Source organism: Cyprinodon variegatus, unplaced genomic scaffold (genome assembly GCF_000732505.1).
Source record: "Cyprinodon variegatus isolate N-32 unplaced genomic scaffold, C_variegatus-1.0 Scaffold1026, whole genome shotgun sequence".
In the NCBI taxonomy this organism is placed as follows: domain Eukaryota; kingdom Metazoa; phylum Chordata; class Actinopteri; order Cyprinodontiformes; family Cyprinodontidae; genus Cyprinodon; species Cyprinodon variegatus.
In genome coordinates, this window is record NW_015151479.1 from 258,156 (window position 1) to 280,746 (window position 22,591).

Sequence of the window (22,591 nt, forward strand, 5' to 3'; positions counted from 1 at the left end):
CACTTTGGTCAACTCACCTGACTTGAAAAAGCGCTATATAAGTACAGGCCATTTACCATTTACAAGATGCTGCTGCTTAAGGACCAACTTTAGAAGGTTTCCTTCCCATTGCAGTTTGATCCATTGGTAACTCTTCAATGTGACTCGATTTAATGGTGCAGTAAAACTTTTCTAGAAATGTTTTTTTTTTTTACTTCTTATTCATGAGTTTTGGTTTTTAAAGTTAAGAAATGAAACACAAAGGATAAAAGATTTAATCTGGGCTACTTTCTTGTAAGACAACAGCTGTCCATGTACAGAAAAGCTGGTAGGGCAGATATTAGAAGTAGAGTTTCATCAGGGACTCCTGATCTTGATCGTTTGGAAATTCAGTGGTGGTGACACAAAGTTGAGTCAATAGAAAATAACATTAGTCAAAACTTGAGAACCAGCACAGCGATCATCTTTTTCCATCTCGGTTTTAGGAGATCGACTTCGAAGGTTTCAAGGTTTTCATGCAGACGTTCCTGGAGAGTGAACTCCCTGAAGAGTTCTGTCAACACCTCTTCATGTCGTTTAGCAACAAAGGACCTAAACCAAGTCCCTCATCTACCGACAAGCCTAAAGTCTCTGGTAAGTATAAAAACAAAACTCTCTCACTCCCAAGGCAAACACGCAGTCGTAAACACAGCAGATGTTGGTGTTATGTAGTAACTCGTATATTTGTCATCAGGCGTACTAATTCAGCTGCAGTAACTGGTGAGGCGGCATGACATGTAAATCGTACAGTGAGCCAATTCTCTTGGCAGGGGCTCTGTTTGTTTTTAGCGTTTATGCTAAATCATTCTGCTGTATTATAGCCAAGATGATGCCAAAATGGAACAATAACACATTAAACCAGGTGCTGGTTGTTTCGCAATGCCAGAACAATCAGGTCAGGCTTGCTGTAGAGGCTTTATTAGATGCATATGTTCATAGTAGTGAAATATTGATGGTGTAATTAACATTTAAAAATATACAGAAATCCAATGTAAAAAAAAAAATGTTCAGTGAATATATAGGAATAAAAAAAGTTATTCAAACCCACCTGCCATTATTGTCCATCATATTAAATTGACCACTAAAGAGAAAAGTTTTATAATATTTGCAAAACTAGTGATTACTCAGTCAACATTCAAGAAATTACTTTAAAAAGGCTGTTCTGACATCATGAACTACATAGAAAGATCTCAGAAAGCAATATATACAGTAATGCCTTAATATTTAGAAATTTATGGATAGGGTCTCTTTGGAACCACGTGACATTTTGACAGTATTGAGCTGCAATGCATCCTGATGAGTCTCTGGCTTATCGAAACTCATCTATGTGCATCCAGGAGTCATCGTAAAGGATACTAAAATGGATGGACTTACCGTAGTTCAGTCAACATCCAGAGGAGAGTTGCAAACATCTACTGACCAGACAAAACAAACATTTCTGCCCAACATTTTAATTGAATACATTTATGATCAGAAAGAGTTTTTGTGAAAACATTCTACAAACTAAGCAGACAATACTTGAGCATTTTGGAAGGTGTAAAATAAAAGTCTTGCATAAAAAAGGGTACCTTGCAGACAAGATGAATGGATGCAAGATTTGTGATTTCTGTGATTCAACTGATTTGTCATCCTGTCATCTCATAATGACAGGATGATGTCTAAATTAATTTAAAAAGATTTAGATGTTAAAAAGAAAAAACAAAAACAAGAAATCTTGGAATATGTTTTCTTAACCTATTGCTGATTTTTCCTGGTCTTTCATCAGGTGTTTAAATATTCACATATTCTTTTGTTTTATTAATATTTCAGAGACAGATTCCTTTTTAATCTGTATTTAAATTCTCGGTTTAGCTTTTGCTTTGTATTGAGTTCCATTCAGCATTCTAAAGACAGAATTAATCTGTTTACCAATTTGATTTTAACCAACCTTATAATGAGATTTTTCCCTATTCTCTAATTCAGGTAGTTTTTGTTCACTTTTAGAAAGTCTTTGCTAGTTTTTATTATGTAGACGCATTTTATTTAGTTTTTATTAGTTGGAGTACAAGTTTTAGTTTCTTCATGCCACAGTTAATTCTTAGATGTCAAAGTATTATATTGATAAAATCATATGTGAGAAATAAAAGTGAACATATGATGCCATTTTCCAAAACTGGTTCATTTACAGCTGTCTATAACTGAATCTTGTAGAAAAAACACAATTTCACATGAGCTTAGATGAGTTATTAAAAGAAAATATATAAAAATATGAAAAGTAGACTACATATAGGTAATTTTATTATGTTTTAGTTTAAAAAAATGTACAGACAGTTTCAGATAGTTTCTTTTCTGATTTAGGTTTTTCTTTATTTGAGTTAACAACAATCATCTCCATTTAGATCTTCATTTTTGTTTGGTTTTAACTACCTATAATAACCCTGGATGTAACATTTTAACTGTTGCATTTTGACTTTGGAGGACATTTTTGGAGCTGAACTTTTACAGAGCAATGGGGCCCTGGGATATTTTGCAACATTGTAAAATCTGCATGATGATCCTGCTTTCTATACAGACAGAGGAGGCTGACAATGGTTACTGCAAGAATGCTGATTTAATGTCTTCAAAAACTGTATTTTCTTTTTGTTACACTGTGTGTTGTTGAAAAGCAGGAGGCCAAAGTTCAGTGTATCATTTGTAACACATCATAATCATTTTAAATTGCTACCACAGGGCATTATAAAATAAAACAGGTATAACGTCAATGTACTCTCTGAATCTAAAATTCTGCTCTTGCCTTCACCTTCTACCTTCAGAGGTTTCCACATTGGATCATCTCCATCTCACTGTATGCCATCCTCCTCTTTAACAACACCCCTCTGTGTTTTTAAGTGAGAAAACACTCATATAATAATCATTACATTTTTTCAGCATTACAATAAAAAATTGTTTTCTTGTAAAAAATAGTGAGACAAATCAACTAACTGTTGTCAAAACTTCTAAGCAGAACTTAAGTCATACATTTTAGGACATTTTATATTATAAATTTAAAAAATGTTGGTGTGTGTCACCAATTTTTTCGAACTTGTACCATTGAACATTGCTCTTTACGATATTTAAAGCCTGATACATTATTCGATAAAGCCTTGTAAGAAAACTTCAAATCTGCATTCCTAACCTGTCTGATCTGTTCTTTGTTCTGTATGATTCAGTTTATCAAAGATTATATTGGCTAAAAACAAAATGCATACAGTAGTTCTCAGATTTTTATATAAAAAAAAAATGTGTACACATAAGAAATATATTTTAAAAAAAGAAACTACTGTGTGTTGGTTTTGCACATAGTACTTGTAGTTTCAACATACCAAAATGTAATAATGCCAGTTAAAGGGTTGCTTTGTTTTTGTAATACACAGTACAGCCCAAAATCTGGTCTGAAGCCTTTTTCCTTACATTTTAATTGTTTACATTTTGTATCCGTATAACTCAATCCAATCCATTCCAACTAAATTTAGAGCACTTTAAAATTCCCCAAGGACAATACGGTGTAGAGTGAACAACAGCAACCCAATACACATTCAGAGAACTAACATGAAATAAAAAAATAAAATATAATAAATGACAAAAATTTAAATAAAAGCTACAAATGTCTGCAATGAAAAATAGCTAAAAATGACAGGCTAAGATCAACATATCAAGTGGAGTTAAAAGCAAGCGCAAAGAAATGAGTTAAAAATCAGGAAGAGAGGTAAAACAAATCAAATAACTTTAAAATGAATCCTAAAATCTAAAGGCATAATGAGGCACAAATATGGGTGGGTGCTAAATGTGGGTGCTAAAAGACATAGGCTACCACAGAATTTTGCACTTTCTGGATTGAGCAATGTTGGAGGCACTAAGCCCACATATAAAGTGCATTACAGTAATCCAGCCAGGTAGTGATGAAGGCATGGATCACGGTCTCTACTCTACTCTTCTCTGGAGAGGATGGGCAATTGGTCAACTGCCTTAAAAAAACAAACAAAAAAAACTTGTCTTTACAATTGCTATAATCTAGCTGCAAAAATTTAAGAACAGCATCCACTTTGCCAGCAAGATTTTTAATAACTGACTTCCTGTACAGGGTTAGGTAACTTAGGTCAACCAAAGGAGCTTCCTGCTGAACACAGGCAGCAGGCCTCGTGGTTATGGCATTCTGCTTGGAATCCAGAGGTTCTGAGTTCGAGCCCCACTCAAACAGACTGCCAATTTGGGTCCCTGGGCAAGACCCTTAACCCCACACTGCTCCCCTGGTGCTGCACAATGGCAGCCCACTGCTTTGATCAAACATTTTAAGGGACAATCAAGTGCTGTGTGAAGTTTTAAAAGCATATTAGAAAAACCCCTAAAATATCATGCTCTTCCAAAAGGCCATCAGCTGATCATCAACCAAGAATTAAAAAAATAAAGGTAAGCTTAGAAATAGGCCTATCATTTGAAAGAATTGTTGGATCAAGAGTTGGTTTTGAACCACAGCATATTTTAAAATTGTTGGAACTATGTCCAAAGACAGACTACTGTTTATAATAGCAGACTGGGAAAGACCTCCTAGAAAAATTGAGGAGGAACATCACCATAGTTAGAGACAGCAGGGTTTAAACAACCAACAGTTTTACTGAGAGCTGTATAATTGTTTTCCCTCCCCATACCCATCCAAGCTATCCTACTTTGGACCCCTAACCCCTCCTCTCTATCCACTCCTGTCAATCATGAATCATCATCAAACAACTCTGAAAGACTCTGATTGCTCTGGTGCCTAGGATTTTTCTTTTCTTTATTTTTGTGTTTTTTTTGTAATTGATAATATTTTTTAAATACTACTTATCTAAGCCTGTTCTTTATCATCTAAGAGTTTGGACAAAACTCAGAAGAAATTTCCAAAAATTCAGTGGGTACAACCCAGAACTGCCATTGAACCCAGATGTAACTTAGGAGGGAATACCAGAACTTCAATGGAATATTTATGCAACTTGCCAGGGAATTCCTTCAGATATGATATTATGATACATTCCTGCCACTTTCCAGAAAGTCTAATATATTTCTTTATCTGAGATTTTTTCTGAGTAGCTTTTTACATGCTTTTCTGAAGCAAAGAAGGTATCATAACACATTACAAAAACTTTTATAACAGGTACTTACCAGGTAAATTCCAGGAAAGTGTTGGTAGGTTTCAGAAAAATACTTTGGAAGATTCAGAAAAAGTAACTAGATAGATAGATAGATCTTAAAAGATAGCTGGCGAGTTATATGAAAGTTTAAGCAAGTCAACCATTTAATTATGCGAAACTAAAAGCTAAATTCTATATTTTTTTTCTGATTTTCTTCCGTTATTGCAATTAAACAAACAAAGAGGAATACAAGTATCCTTTTTCTGTTTGCAAATAATAGCCCATGAGTAAAGCTTGCCATCCTGGCCTGCAGTATTTGGGCCAACAAATACCTGCTGGTTAGGATGAGGTTGTTTTGACCTTTTGTTTGTTGCCCCCCGCAGGCCTTAAGCTCATCAAAAGCAACTCCACTCCTCTGAAGACCCCTGCCCTGCCTGGGCCTCAGGATACGGTGCAACTGAAGGATATTGTGTTTTACCTCTCACTGCTGGAAGGCGGGCGCCCTGAGGACAAGCTAGAATGTTAGTATCATCCAATGTCACTTGCAGTTTGAACTGTCATCATTTGAAAGTCATAGTAAAGGATATAGTTTAATGGTTTGAGGAAAAGCTACCATTGCATCTGAGAATCAAATATGTACTAAAAAACCACAGTACATTACATGTATTTAATTAAACATAATCTGTTCCACATCTACGAAAACAAAGTAGCTTTTTGCAGTCATGTTTTCTACATTCTTACAGCTTTCTCTTGAGGCATCATCTGGGCAGAACGTCTAACGTCGTTTCTCACACCCGTTTTATCAAAATGCTGCAGAGGGACAGAGCTGAGACTTTTTACTACTTGAGTCAATTTCTTTTGAAATAGGTTGTCGTCTGGACTGGAGGATTCTTGTTCTTTGTGCTTTAAGTTACAGAAAATTTCTTTTACGGTTTTGTTGAATATATGTTGGCCTTGGAAATCCTTACCTACAAATGTGCCCATTTTTAATAATTGAATGATATGGACAATCTATACATAATATGTTTCTTAATAACCAAACCAGTACATAGTACATATCATTATTAGAAAGCATGCTAATTGCAAGTTCAATTCATCGCAGCACTACGTTTTTCGGCTTAATTAGCATTGAAGAAGCTTTCACCCAACATTTTCTAGATAGAAAACACTTTAGGAAAATATTTTAATGTTCAAAACCTAAGGCATCATTTGGATCAAACATGTGTTAAATTGCCATTGATCAATGCTTATAGATCAACATAATCAACATGTCCACGGTAAGCATAGATGTAACTATGCCGATGTTAGCACAATAGCCAATTTCCATCCATTATCCTAAGGCAGGTAAACACAGAAAGCATCCCACAAAACAAAGAGCAGAGAATATTACAAACATCACCTATATAAAACAAAACACAAAAAAATTTGTGTGGTTACAAGAAGTGCAGGTGTACCTCTGGTTGGTTTTTAGCCAATGTTTCAAAAAGTTGCCAAAACAGGTGCCACAGATCCTGATATAAGCTGGCAGTCTGTTGCACAACCGCATGCCTCTGATGGACTGGTGTTCATTCGGCCAAATTTAGTCCTGCATGACAATTTGCTCTGGTCAATACCCTTCTGATTACCGTAATTACTTATTTTTGGCTCGTAAAAGATAATAAAGGAAGAGGAGCAAATTCATTTAAAACATTACAAACAAAGCAAGAATGCATACAATCTGATATAATCTTTTTTAAATCAAAAATGTTCTGTGTTTTCTTAAAAAGAGACTCCAGGTGCTTCAAAATGGCCTTTGAAGTGTTAGATTGTGCATTATATCATTAGGCCATATGACTGAATAACACAGCAAACATATAAGCTTTTGCTGGTTCTTTCATCAGAGAAGCTCTTTTAAGCTTAAACTCTGGCAGATTAAGCTAAATTCTCCTTAATGTGACCATTTAAAGGTTAAATATTGGTTATTCATGACAGAATTTCTTGTAAGCTTGTTTACTGGACTGATGTGAGTCTTAATTCAGAGATGCTTCTACATAATTCTCAGTCACATGTTGAATAATTGAGAGGAGTTGCTTTCGTTAAGCACAGTTATTACTGAATAATTTAATTCCCTATTTCTGTATGACTATCTCTGCACACAACATGAGAGTGTGTGTCCCTTAAGTGTTCTGATATTCTGCAGAGTAGGGCGCCCTCTGGTGTCTTGTTAATGACAGTGCAGCTGATTTGCATACAATAAGAAATAGAAATACATATATTTCTTACAATATAGGATACTGTATCCTCGATTGTAGAATGAGATACTTTTTAATCTTTTTCCCCAAAATTTTTATTATGAAATAGAAAAAAGTCTTGGTAAAATTTTAACTAATGCCTTAGAAGTTGTATCTGTTTTATTATGTTACTTTGTGTTTATCAACCTGCAAGAAACAGCTAGGGAGATCACTGATTGAAGTGTGGAACATTTTATTTTACCAAATAAACTCAAATAACAGCCTCAGTAACAATTGTGTGATTTATATGCTTTAAACCCATTTTTATTTTTGCAATTGTGGCATAACACTAAATCTATGCCTCTGCATTAGCACTGAATTTGGGAACAAAAAACAACTTTATTTTCATATTGTGTAGAATTAAAAATACAGAAAAAGGCTCTGAAAGCATGTAAAATATCAAAAGCTCTGCTAAATTTTATTATTTTATTATTCCACCTATTTTTAATGGAACAATTAGAGACGTTCTTGCTGTTTGAAGGGGACAGAGGAAAAAAAGAAAAGAAAACTCTCCTAGGAAGCCACCCCCAAGAGGCTGGGCGCTATAACAACTGTATTTATTTCAAAAAGTACAAAGAGCAGGAAAAAAAAAATTATTCCTCAATTTAAAACCTTTTACCACCATAGCACCCTCTCCCTGTTTTCAAAATACATTTTTCTTTAAACCAGAGAAAACAAGAAACAATTCTTTGCATTTTTGTCTCAAATCTGTCAGCCACAACTACTGAGTGTGTTAGATTTGCATGAAAGTGTGTGATATTAAATTGCAGCCATTACCCTTTATAACCATCAATGGCAAAATAAAGTGTTTACACCCCTGCTGGATTTGGATATTGTTTGCAATATGTAAATGGCCTGTTGGGGGTTTGGTAAATAAACATATTTAAAACCACCACACTCAGCTCCTCTAAATATTTTTATATCAGCTCACTCTATAGTTAAACTAAAGGATAAGTGAAACACAAGACTTACTGTCATATTAATACTGTCCATATCATCAAAGCCACTGGGAACAATGTGAGGAATGGGCTGGCCAATCATTGGCTACCCCTGGCTGCCTCTACCAGGTGATTCTATGTGGATGCAATTCAGCAGTTCCCCTCTCAAACAGAGGGTGGCAGCAAAGATACTAATGGAATGTTCCAACTATTTTTGCATTTCAATTATTGGTATATTAACAATGAACTGACACCGAAAATACAGTAGCTAATTACATAATTACAGTAAAAATAAACAAAACTGTAAAATGATTAAAAGAAATATTCAATGCTTTTTTCAGAAATATCATTTAGAAGAGAAAGTTATGTGTCTCTGCATGTCATCTAGGAGTCTCCTCTGTAATTAGCTATAAATAGCAACTAAACCCATTTATTGAACATGATGATCCATCTATCAACTTCATTTTGCACCACAGACTGTCCAGGAAATGGCCAATGCTTTAGTCCAGGTCTGAGAGGAGATCTCTCAGGAGACCAGCTCCTCAGGAGCGTGTAGGGAGGTCATAAAACACTGAGCCTCATTTTGACCTGTTTGAAGGACATTACATAAATGTTAGATCAGCCTGTAGGTCGTGTTTTTTTTCCTCTTTAATACTTTGTTGTTTGTGACTCCAAATCCAGGCCTCCATTAGTTAATACATAAAATTTCCATTTTTTATTTCTGTGATTTATTTTTCAACTTTGTATAAAGCAAAGTATTCAATGAGAATATGCAATTAGGTCAGATCTAGGATGTGTTAGTTAAGTGTTCTCTGTATTTTATTTTATTATATTTTTTGCTGTAGTGTATATAATGCAACAATGCACACAATATTGCCTGTAAGAGTTTTACATTTGCAGCAAACAGAGGATAAAGTTCATTATTTCATATTGGCAAAAGTATGACTGTTCAGCTCTTCTTAAAGCCTGGGTTAACAAATACTATTCATTTTTGAGCATTTACTGCAATTAGTTAAAAAAAAAAAGCCTGTCTTTAACTTGCCAGTTGGTGTGGTTCTTTAACAGTACATACAGTAAAATAAGTCATGAGTACAGAGATAGAGGCGAGCTCCTGGTTTGACGAGGCATCAGTCCGAGCGCGTGGAGAGTGATGTCGAGAGCGTGCAAAGATTAAGTAAAAAAAGGGCACAGGTGGTGGAGTTTGTCAGAGTTGAGAGTGCAGTAGACAGATTTTGAGCAAAGCGGTGCGATATTTATGGGTGTACAAAAAGCAGTGAATACAAAGGCTCCCACTTGAGATTTAATATGTATATAAGAAAATTTTTTTAATGTGTTAAAATGTTTGTAATAAATTGATTAATTCATCTAATTTAAAACTCTTAACCCTAGTTTATTCATTAGCAATGGATATGAGAAAATTGGGTTTGTCTTATAGGTATACCTACATATAGGTTTTATGCTTGTTGGTTTTCCTGTTGTTACAGTGTAGATTGGCCATGAACACCCCTCAGTATTAAGTGTTCCCTGGTTCATGCCTGGCTACCCCTGTAAAAATGTTCTGACTACACCACACAGTTTGTCTTGTTCAGATATTCTTGTCAAAAGTTGGAGGTGGGATATGACCCGGACGACTAATATTTGACTTTCTCTTGTTTTCCACAGTCATGTTTCGGCTCTACGACACAGATGGAAATGGATCACTTGACAGCTCGGTAAATTTTTTCTCTTCATTTTCACAAAAATATAATTGTTAAACTTATGAAGGACTGGTCTATTGGGTGTTTATTCTAATTAACAGAGAAGTTGTTTGGATTGCTGAACATCTGTTTACAGTAAAAGGTGTGTGGAAATCCTCCAGTATGCCCAGCACCTGGAATCGTACCAGTAAAGCAGTTTGCATAAAATGCAGTAAATTAATAAAGCAGTTGTTAATGACGCTCTAGCTTGCAGTCAGTTATTATTTAACCCCCCATGTGGACTTTTTGCAGCTCTGTACTCTTCTGTAACCTGCCTCATGTCTGAAGTCATTTTTGTATTGCATGCACACCTGTTCTCAGTCTGCTCAGTGGTATCAGGTGTACAATCAGCCACACAAAGGTGCATGATCTAGGCCTCCAGGAGGTGGAAAGTGTAAATGTATCTGTGAAGGACGCCTCACTGTGATGTACCATGAGAAACAAAATCAAATCAGACATTTTTTTTCACCTGTTTTTATTTTGTTCTTGACTCTATAGCTCTGACATGTTTAATGAAACAAATAATAAGACTAACAGAAAGAAAATAAAAATCTTAAATTAGCAGCATAACAATTTCTAGACAGACGAAATAAGATGATTTTACAGACATTCATTTCGTGTGAAAATGTATTTTATCAGATAGAGAGCAAAGTAGTTTTTTTTATGAATGAAAAGCCCAGTAGGTTTGTAGAAACAGTTATTATGTGGGTGAGGGTGTTAGAAACACTCTGAAAGGATGGATTCCAGTTCCAGTATAGCCTGTTAGGAATGGAGACGAAAACTGAAAAAATATGACAGTAACCTCTGACTGAGTTAATTGTTTTTGTATGACCTATATTCTTTCCTCATTTAACATCAAAACATGCATGAACCCAGAAATTGTCTCTCAACACCCTAAACCGTCCTCAGAGTCGTGATAATTCAGTGTGGCACCAGATACAAATGTCAGCCTCTCTGTAATTAAACCATCAGACGAGGAGCTCTTCCCACGCTGCCTTTGTTTCCTGCTGTGCAGCTCTTCTGCACATGTTTCCAACCTACTATTACTGACTGTTTATCATTCTTTATACGCAAAGGTAAACACAGTATTTGTGTGCCTGTAATGACTGTCTGTCCTGCAGGAATTGGAGCACATTATCTCCCAGATGATGCACGTAGCAGAGTACCTGGAATGGGACGTGACGGAACTCAAACCAGTAAGGATATTTTATTTAGAAACAAAAGGGCAGATAGATCTAACTTAGGATGCATTCTTGAAAAAGATCAACAGCAGAGAAACCTCTATACTCTCTGGTTCCCCTGGAAAAGATGTGCAAAATTAACATTTATTGCTTTACCATATTGTCACACTTAAAAAAATGTAAATATTTATGTTTAAATGAAAATAATCCAACCGTAACATTTTAGTATATTTTACAAAATTACACATGCCACAGTCCTCAACATTTGAAATATTTATTTTGCACTAGAGGTCTTTATTTTAAAGTCAGCTGACAGGAAAATCAGTTAAAAGAAGGAAAGGGGGAGAGATATAGCAAAGATCAACATGCAGGGACTCGGACCTGTGACAGCAATATCACGGAATGAAGCCTCGTTCCATGGATCACATACTTCAACAAACCTGATCAGTGTTTGGATAAATCAGGGCTATTATCCCTTTTTCTTTGCCAATCTTCAAAATTGGAAAGACAAGAAAGCGCTCCATAAACATGAAGCTGGTTAATGTTGATTTCTCTAACAAAATTATTTGGAATAACAGAAAATATTCTCCCCATCTGAGCATAAATAATATCTGCCGGAAGTTTAGGAAAAAAAGGCTGCTACAGCACAGTTTACAGAGCAGAGTAAAAATAACAGTGAAATCATAGAGCACTGTCAGAGGGGAGCAACAGAGAGTTGTATTTCTTTTGAGGACTACCTTACAGATTTTAAATGGTAATACTGTCTGACAAATATTAAGCATTTTGGGAAAAACACCATAGGGAGGTCTAGGTTAAATTAAATTATGAATAAGTCACAGAGGTCTTGATTACAACTTCTAAGAATGATGATCAATGATACTTTGGGCCTTTCTCTCCTCTAAGGGCCTCTGAAACCCATTTTATATAATATGTGGTACCAGGAACATTGTACAAAGATGTTCTGTTGTTTCACCAGAATAATGACCCAAAACACACGACCAACTGAATAGTGATGTCTCCTTTAGCAGCTACAATGTCACTGAAATAAATCAACCTTCTATGGAGAGCTCTGTCCCCAGACTGAAATCCTAGAGAAAAGCTGTATTTGAGCAGAAGAGAAGAAACCCTCAGAGAGGACCCAGGAATAAGAACAATCTACAAAGGAAAAGCTAAATATCTGTCTTCCTATACGCTATACGATTCTGAAATGTCCCTGGGTTAAAACGCTGATCATTTAGGTTCTGGTAATTTGATTAAAAACAATTCATTCCTATAGTATGTTGGGTTTTTTTTCTTCCACTTCAGAAGCACATCTTTGCCAGGGATGCCAAACAGTATAATATGAGCATAATGTTAATTCTTAACATGAACATTAAGGTTTTTAATTGCTGTAAACTAAATGCTCTGTTTACAATAGTAAAACAATTGTGTCATAGATCCTTCAGGAAATGATGCATGAGATTGACTATGATCAGGATGGCACGGTGTCACTGGGGGAGTGGATTCAAGGGGGCCTGACAACCATCCCTCTGCTGGTCCTTTTGGGCCTGGAGACGGTGAGTCAATAGAAAGAGATGCTGTGAATTTACTGCACTGTCCCTCCCACAGCAGGAGCTCAAGTTAGATTGAAAAACTATAAAAGGTAAATGTGTCAGTTCTTGGCCCTGGTGATGAATCTTTTACATAAATGGCTGCAGAACTGTTCAAAAGGAAAAACAAAAAAGCAAGCTGAAAGCTAATAAAGCAAACATAGTGAAAAAATAACACACAATAAAATTTTTTTTAGAACATTAAGTTCAATTAAAGCTTATTGAATCTATAAAGATGATCCAGTCGCCTGATTCTGGTGGTTTACATTACCACCTCTATATGAAATCAAATCATCCATTGACCATTTCATACTTAATTGGTGTTTCTAATTTACCCCCACAGCTACAAGAGCTGAGAAAATATAGGATTTATTTTTCTTCTGACATTTCTTTGTGGTAAGGAGCAAAACTTATTTAAAACATTTTTCACTGTTTGTGAAATACGGCATATTCCGTTTTTTTTTTTTTTTTTTTAACACCTTTAATTCGGAGCTTGTGTATATGATGTCTTACACCCCACAGGTGTAAATTAGTTGTGTTATTCTCACCCCGCTCCTTATTTAACCTCATTTTAGATCAGTCCTGCAAGGTGAATATGTTAATTACTCTAAATTTGACACAGCCTATCTTTAATTGGATCATGTAAATTCTTCCATAATATATAATAATAATAATAAAAAAATAGTCATGAGTAAATTCTTATGCTAGTAAACAATTTTAACTGTTTTTGTATGTTTTTGTGATTGTTTTAAAACCACATACATCAGATTTGTGCATATTGAGTACTCTTAGTTCGTTCCTTTCCACAACTTTTGTATTTTTCACTTATCCTTATTAATACTGATGCTTTCAAGAGGTGAACATGTGCTTTTTCCTGACTACAGGTCCAAACGTCCAATTTTAAGATGCTTGAGACACTTTTCTTGTTTTCTTGCCTTGTGACATAAAATTCCTCTATGCTGAAAAATGACTAAATCAAGTATTAAAAGAAACACCAGCACTCTAGTCCAGATTGTTGGATTATTTTTTATTTGGTGGATGTTTTCGTCTCATTTCAAGGCAGTCTTTGGTCATTTTGGTGCAGAACTACAAGGTTACATCCATCCATCCATCCATCCATCCATCCATCCATCCATCCATCCATCCATCCATCCATCCATCCATCCATCCATCCATTGCATCCTCTTACGCCTATCTGGGGTCAGGTTTCCGGGGTACCAGCTTCAGCCCAGACGTCACTCTCCCCATCCACTTGGGCCAGCTCGCCTGAGGGAATCCCAAGGCGTTTCCCAGGCCAGCCGAGAAACATAGTCCCAAGGTTACCTACTCCCTTTTAATGAAAATGAGGCCCACACATTGCAGCAAGATGGGAAATCCCTTTTCCTCAGCACATGTCCTTAACAATGAGAGGGGGGATTTATCAGAAATCATTGCTGTAAAATAACTTTCCACTCCTGCCTTTTCTTTTATTGCTATTGCCTGGAGAATCCCAGTCTGATGTTGCTGCTTCATTTATTTTAATGCTGTTTTATTCCATTGAATCTTATTTTAAAATAAATTGTTTCCATATTTTACAAAATTATCTCTTTGTTTGTGTGTGAAAAAACTTTGGCCAATATAAAGCAAGTTCTGCAGCTGGACGTACTTCTCTGCTCTTGGACATACTTCACCTGCAGTATCCTGAAAAACCTTTTTCTGCATGTGAGGTTATTTTCAGGCAAATAGGAAATGCGTTTTGGGGGGAGGGGGGGTTAACTCACCATTACTAATAGAGATTTTTAAGCAAATAAAACCTTTGCAGTAAATGAAGTTGCTGCTGATCCCTTTTACATAATAATCCGATATATAAGCTGTTACTAAAAAGAGCGCAGTAATTAAATTTGCTCATCAGAAAAGCTTTTCAGCTTTTTTTATGAACATAAACTGTTTGTATTACAGGAAAACAAAGAACGCTATTCTTTTATTATTCTCTAGATGGCAGCCTTTCCCAACCTTTAGTTCAAAACCCAAATTCTCTTTTTAATTTATGAATGAATGAATCATTTGAATACTTTTACTAAAAGATCAAAAATGCATTTCAAAGGTATCCACAAAATAAAAAAGATAAGAAATAAAATAATCTTGTAATTGATTTATTCTCATCCAATTTAACATGAAATAAAGTAATTCCACTACAGTTTCTCATTAAGTCACTAATGATGAGTCTGCTCTGTTTGTTCAGAATGTAAAAGATGACGGGCAGCATGTGTGGAGATTGAAGCACTTCAACAAACCCGCCTACTGTAACCTGTGTCTCAACATGCTAATTGGACTGGGGAAGCAGGGACTCTGCTGCTCATGTGAGTTTATCCCTAAATACTCAGGAGCTGATGTTTAAAATATGCTAATATTGCACTGTGTTTATTATTACCATGTTTATTTTCATTTGATTAAAATCACAAACTAAGAAACCATAAAAACAAAGTCTTCTTGTACTGCAAAGAACAAATTCATATTAAAACTTCTTAAGTATCCTAAAAAAATTTTTAGGTAAATTTATTTAGTGGAAAAAAACTAATAAATGTTTTTTTCTTTCACAATAAAGCATGTTCAATGCAACTATGAGAATATATTTATATTATATTTCTGAGCAAATGGAAATATGTTTCTTTTTGCTCAATTTAGAACCTCTTTCATGCTCTCTTCTGTAGAGCTCACCTCACAGTTTTCCTAAAAATAGTTAAAGAAATACATTTGATCATAAAGGAAGGCTAATTTGGTGTTTGGTTAGCCATTTTTGTGTTGCTACAGCCACATGTTAGGGTCATTATCCTGCTTGAAGTGACCCAGTGGTGATCTGTTTCCAGTTGTTTGGCAGAAGCCACCTGATTTTTATTGAATTCTCCTTGATATTTCAATCAGTTCATTACAGCATGTGTTAGTAACAGACCTGCAGTATCGCAGATGCACCCCAGCATCTAACAGTAGGGATGAGGTGTTTCCTCCTCTTATTTATTCTTTTCCTTTATGCCAAAACTAACTGGACTGTGTCTCCAAAGAACATATATTTGCTCATCTAACCAAAGAATAGAGTTGAATTGAAGTCAAAGCAGGAGTTAACAATCTGTTGAAGTTAATTCTTTAAATGTGAGGAAAGAAAGGACCACCTTCTCTTGACCAATAGTTGCTATGGAGACCACATAATGCCGCTCTGTGATTCAGGTCTCCAACAGATAATTTTACTGTGCATTAAAATAAATATGGACTATGCAAGTCGGTATCTGTTTTGGCTGAATACCATGGTGACGAGGTTGATACTTTAGTTTCAGATTCACTCTTACAGTAATCCAAGTTGTCGCTCTGTCTCAGCATAATGTGTGAGATGACACAACCCCCACTGTAGTGTTTTCATTTTTTCTCCACAGGCCCACTGTGAGGTTTCTGGGATTTCTTCTTTGTATTTATGGCAGCATTTATTGTTCTCTTTAGTTATTTTAGATCCAAATTCAAAAAATACACTCACATCGGGTAAAATTTTGTTGTATTTTTTGCTGTGGTTTATGAACTCTAAGTTGCACTTTGTGTCAGACAAAACACACATTTAATTTTATCTCTTATTCTGTTGTTTCCATTTTTAACATTAATTGGATCTTATTATACTATTCTGCATAAATGTTATCCAAAAGTTGGACATACAAAAGCATTTAAATTTGGATGAGACTAAACTTTAATATTGAAAATTATCCGTGTTTCTATCGATATTGGTGATACTTGCCCTTTAGTTTTTTCGTATTTGACCAATACAAAAATAGCAGTAGCAATAAAAACCTCTAATTTTTCCTTTTTTACCCTACTGATGCATTTGTGTGATTATATATTAAAGATTTAGTTATTTGAGTGTCTTGATGAGCGTTACTTTAGTGTGAACACTGGAAACACGATCTAGAAATAAGTAAAAATGTCTTAAATTAAGTGTATTTCCCCTTAATTTGAGTAGGTAAATGAGATAGTTTGCCAACGGAATGAGTATTTTTACTCTGATAAATAAGATAATTACATAATCTGCACTTGAAATTAAACAATGCTATTTTGTTTTCTTATTCTAAGTGTAAATTGCCTTGTTCCATTGGCAAGATGTCTCTTTTACTACCTTAATCCAAGGGCAAATGCAGTTATTTTAAGAAAAAAATAACTCGTCTAGATTTTGATTTTTTTCCCAGTGAATGACATCTTTCAGGATATATAAAAGACACTTTACTTTTTTTTTATATATACACACATTTTTTTTTCTTAATATTTGCAAATAATATTGGCATCATTCACAAAATTTTCCGATCTGAATCTGAACGTCATTTCCTTTTACTCTGATTAAATGTACCAATTTGAAAATAAAAAATGTTAGGTGTTAAAAAAAGTTTATCAGAAGATATACATCTATTTTGAGATGTTTTGAAGGTCTCTGTCGTGGATATCAATGAGTGGAAAGAGTGCTGTGATCTCTATTCATAAAAGGTTATAGAATAATATTTTATTAAGAGAGGGTATCCAAAGATGCCAGTTTTTTTCCCTTAGTATTCATAAAATAGTATAAACATTTAATTCAATTTAAGCACATTAACGAAATGTATATTGCTTGAGAATATAAATTTCGAGGTAAATTCATATTCTGACATTTGTCTTATTCTGACTTATGTTTATTTATTTTTTGGCTTTTGTCAGTTTGCAAGTATACGGTCCATGAGCGCTGTGTGGCTCGCGCTCCACTGTCTTGCATCAAAACATATGTGAAGTCCAAGAAGAACACAGAGGTGAGTCCGGCTGCTGGCTACCACGGATCAGCTAATCTTTATGAAGCTTCACTCCTCCTTATAAAAAAAATAACTGTTATATAGATAACTAATTACCAGCATAATCCCTTTTTCACTGACAAACACACAAAGCAATTGTTTGGCTTCTTTTCTCTTATTTATTTGTTGTTTCCTCCTGATTGTTTTCTCTCCTCTTTCCATCTTTAATTGCAGTGTCACTTCTACCTTTGTGTACATCTTGTTTTTCTGAACGTTTCTTTTTCTCGCTGCTTTTCCACCCAGTATGCCGTCTCTCCTCCTCTCTGCAGGTAATGCATCATTTCTGGGTGGAGGGGAACTGCCCCACCAAGTGTGACAAGTGTCACAAAACCATTAAGTGTTACCAGGGCCTGACTGGGCTCCACTGTGTTTGGTGTCAAATCACGGTAAGCCACCCCCCTGCCGAGAGGCAGCCACCTCCTCATTATATTCCCACTGCTTCTTGTTGTTTAGGCTTTCATTTTGGCACCTCTGATACCTCACAACTGATTTTGCCAATTTACACTCAGAAAACACTTGTTTGCAGCTATAGGATAATAGAAAATAAGAGCGAGACAGTGATGTGCGCATTTGCAAATAAACCCTGAAAAATATTGCTGAAATATTTATTTCTGTTGCCGCTAGTTTGAGGTTGTTAATAATAGCTTCCACCTCCTCCAGCTCCATAACAAGTGTGCTTCCCACGTGAAACCTGAGTGTGACTGCGGACCCCTGAAGGATCACATCCTGCCCCCAAACTCAATCTGCCCTGTTGTTCTGGTAAGACTCTGCTCTTTTCTGGACAGCAGGCCTTAAGGCTGAGAGAACCGGGCCTTGTTTGAGACCTGATGATCCAATCATCAGGCCTGTGTTCTCCTACTGAGCTCTGAAATGGCACCAATTTATTTTGTAGAACTTTATGTCCCAAATTGCACAAGTGTGTTTAAAGACGATGCAAGTTCTCTACTCTAATAACTTTTTCCTCCAAAAGCAACAGATGAAACTTTAGTTTCTCAGCTTTTCTTTTAAAATCCAGACACATACGTAAGATGGTTAAATTAGTTTGCAAAAAAAAATTGTTATTTATTCCACCTCTCTCAGATGGTTCTTACTGATGATCAGCAGGTTAAATACAAAAAAAATCAGATGGTATAAAATCCACCGAACACTTTAGTCTAATTTTATCATTTGCAAGATGATTCTGGGTTGGATTCACAAAGCAAGCTGCTATGAATACATTTATATACAAATATACCCAGCAAGTGTAGCAGCTACAGTACAAGGAATTTGATGCTCTTTTTGTGCCATGTTGCAGTCATGTCTTTTATCACATATAGAAAAGAAGGAGGGAAGTGATCAACAGGACTCTAAAGTTGAGCAAAAGTAGCATACAGGGTAGTAAAACATGCTGCATACAGCTGGATGATTTCCCATTTCCTTCATTGTAGGTTAGATTAAAATCTATTTGGTTGTCAAGAGACCTGCAGCACATTTTTCACTTTATTCTTCAGGCTTTTTTGTTCTTTATTTTTTGCTAAAACTTTGAATTGTTCGAATAAAACCAAGGAATAATTTTTTCTGTGTTATACACCTTAGAAAACAATTGAAAACAGCAGCTCAGTTGCTAAAAGAAAGATGGAAAAAAGTATTGGCTCGAAAAGGTGCAATTATGGAAGCTGTATAAAATTCACAACACAGAAAATTTTTTATATATCTTTTTATACATGTGTTTGGGTCTGGGTATATAGAACTATATTTTTTTCAGTTGAACTTTCTGTTTTTTTATCTACTTGTTTCGCTTGCTTTTTAGAATAAAACTGTTAATATTAAAGTTGTCACTTCAGGAACGGCAGTCGACTCTGAGGAAGGACTCACGGTCAAGCCAGTCGAGTCGAGGAAAGATGCAGAGAGCCAATTCTGTGACGGTGGACGGCCAAGGGCTGCAGGTCAACCGCACCTCTGAAAAATATTTATGCTTTAACTGACACCTTTATACATTTTAGCAAAAAACGAAAAGCATCTATATCATCTGAAATGCTCAAGAAGTCAGATCTAGCAATTTGTCTAGATGTCTGCTAAAATAACATTATAGAAATAACATCCCAAGTGTTATAAAATAATAGAACACTTGAGAAGTGTGAGTTATTAGAACAGTAAAAATACCCCCTTTATATTTATAGTGAGAAAGATGTTTTTAATAAATGAATAAATAAGACCATCACTTGCATATTTCCATCCTGAGCCAAATGAATAGCTAATAAATTCATACATTTGTTTTGATAAATTTATAGTGAATAACAGTCTCTAAGGAGAAATAGAAAAGTCCAAAGACAGCAGAATATTCAAATAGCGAAGGTGTTTGCTGATGTTAATAAGTCAAGAAATGGCAACAGGAAACTAACTTCACATCTATAACAGCCAGATAGGTAGTTAAAAACATGATTAAACTGAAACGTTGACAAGATAACCAAATCTTATTTAAACACAATCAGTGAGGAGGATCATGAAAATTGAGACCTCCAGTTTAGACTGAAGGTTATAAGTCCTTATAACTACCATTAGACACCTTCCGTGAGCCTCACTGTCATTTCGACGCTTCTTCTGTCCTACCATCACAAAAGTAACCACAGCATCTGTGATGCTGTCAATCTGTGTCGCTTTTAAAGGCCCAGAGATCCTTGTTGGATTGCGTGACCTCAGGGACTCTATAAATTCCTTTTTTTTTTATATTGTCATTTTTCAGATAGATTGAATAGATAAAATGTTGTAAAATAGCATTCTAATAAATATAAAATATTAATGAATTTATAAACACAGGCAATAATTATTGTGCATGTGATTTTAGGTGTAAAATCTATTATTATAGTGTGGGATTTCTTTTTCGCCCACTTTTTTTTTTGCTCAGTGTGGTTTGAATTCCTTATTTGCCCTTTTAACAAAATATGTAAAAAGAAAAAACATAAATACATTTTTGATATTAATAATTTATTACTATGTGATAAGTCAAGATTATTTTTTGTGTAGTCTTCTACTGGCTGTTATCAGGTACATCTGATTGTGTACAATAGGATTTTGAGCAAAGTTTTTACCATTAAATTATTCAAAAGGTATTAGATGCAAAACATTTCAGAAACCGTATGTATCAAATATGATACATTTGGCATTATTGGGTTAAAATTTGTTATAGCTTTAGATCTGGCAAAATATGTCACCTAAACCTGATGGAAGTGCAGACATATCCTGGCTTAGAACAATGTAGGAGGGTTTGCTGAACAGATATTCAAGTTTTAAAGCAGTTGGTTTGAAAATCTGCATCTAGTGTAGGTGTAAAGGCAGCAAAATATACTACCATTAACAGTGCATATTAGAGCCATTACCCAATAAATCTTAAGATTTAATATAAGCCTCTGCAGTTGGTAAAAACCGCCGGTCCTGCTGGTAATCAGCATCATCCATAATCAGCATCCTGATCTTGTGCCAGAATGCTGCCGAAGGAAAACCTGCTGCCGTCTGTGGCAAGCATACGTCTATGAGCAAATTCAAGAGAAGGAGAAATACGATGAATCATATCCCAGCAACATCCATCTATGACTCTCGCTGGCTAACCAGCGTAATAATCAAGATTATTATTTATAATTACAGGAAGTAATGGATCACTCTTGACCGGACAGGGAGCTCATTAATTCACCCTCGGCCTGCTGGGATAGCAGACAGGAGGAGTTAAGTGCTTCATCTGTGTCAGGAAGAGCATCGGGCGAGTTGTTTCAGGACAGTTCAAACGGTGCATGAGGCTCAATCCAGGTCTGGCTTCTGGGAACCTCAGGCAAACCTGGAGATAATTACTCTTATTATTTACACAAGCTATCCCATAAATGAAAAAGAGGAAAAATTGTATCGTAATCACAGAGTCTTCCTGAGGTTTTTGTATGATTTTAATGTTTTCTCATATGGTAATAAACTGTGATGTCATTCCTGAAGATTTTACATCAATAGTCAAACATAAAGTAATTCATAAATGGGCATGGGGAGGAAAATCTTTTCCAAATAAAAAATTCAAAGGTGTGACATTTCTTTGCATACAGCCCTCTTTCCTCTTAAACATTTACATAAAAGCCAGTGCACCTAATTACATAGTAATTACATAGTGCTAATTACAATCCAGATTCTATTCATATGTGGTTAATGACCCTGACAAAGGCAACCAACTGAAATTGGTTTGTCTGATAACAAAATTTAACAAAAAGTTCCAATTATTTTCAGTGTTGCTAAAAGTTGGAAAAGTTGTCCCAGATGGAAGAAATGATCTACAATACCAGAACCAGGGCTTCCCTGAACTAACCTGACCGGGCACAGAGAGCATTAACCAGAGATACAACAGAGATATGTTTGACTTTAACATAAATACAATACACTACATATAATAGAAAACAGACTCTGTAGAGCACCCATAACCCACCACTTTCCCAGTAAAGCACTGACGTGGAAGTACAGTAGTAGCCTTTAAAATTTTCCCAACTTTCCTTGAAGGGCCCTTGCCTGGTCCTCGGCTGGTCCCCTACAATTCCTTTTTAATATGAATATGATATTTTTTCTGTCATGATTTGTGGACAATAAGATCCAAAGAGAAGCATCATCTCCTGGTCAGACCCTGTAATTCAGTGAAAGCGTGGAATCAGAGTAAAAATAATGCCAGAGGGGGTCACTCCAGTGGCTGGAAGTTGGAGGGGATTTCGCTGGGAGTTCGAGGGAAGTCTGCTGCTATTCGGCTGACGTTTGACTTAGAAGGGCCATTTTGAATGGATGCTACTCTATCATCAGTGTTGATTCTTTTCTATAGAAGGAAGAGAAGGGTTTGTCATACTGATTGGACAATAGAGAGGGCTAAATGCAGGAACTCATTAATTTTATATACATGTTTGAAACAGGTGCCT

The 22,591-nt window shown here is 35.5% G+C and overlaps 1 protein-coding gene across 1 annotated transcript in view; it reads left to right on the forward strand.

The window, feature by feature from the left end:
- LOC107100907 (diacylglycerol kinase beta-like) overlaps window positions 1-19,606 on the forward strand; it is a gene marked incomplete at its 3' end in the record, with an annotated part of 32,750 nt that extends 13,144 nt beyond the window's left edge. The window contains exons 5-14 of the mRNA XM_015399581.1: window positions 465-612; window positions 5,525-5,662; window positions 10,012-10,061; window positions 11,207-11,281; window positions 12,703-12,822; window positions 15,077-15,194; window positions 17,554-17,642; window positions 17,951-18,067; window positions 18,342-18,440; window positions 19,505-19,606. Of these exons, the coding sequence (XP_015255067.1) occupies window positions 465-612; window positions 5,525-5,662; window positions 10,012-10,061; window positions 11,207-11,281; window positions 12,703-12,822; window positions 15,077-15,194; window positions 17,554-17,642; window positions 17,951-18,067; window positions 18,342-18,440; window positions 19,505-19,606 (1,056 nt within the window). The remainder of the gene's footprint in view (window positions 1-464; window positions 613-5,524; window positions 5,663-10,011; window positions 10,062-11,206; window positions 11,282-12,702; window positions 12,823-15,076; window positions 15,195-17,553; window positions 17,643-17,950; window positions 18,068-18,341; window positions 18,441-19,504) is intronic.
- Window positions 19,607-22,591: the final 2,985 nt, after the last annotated feature.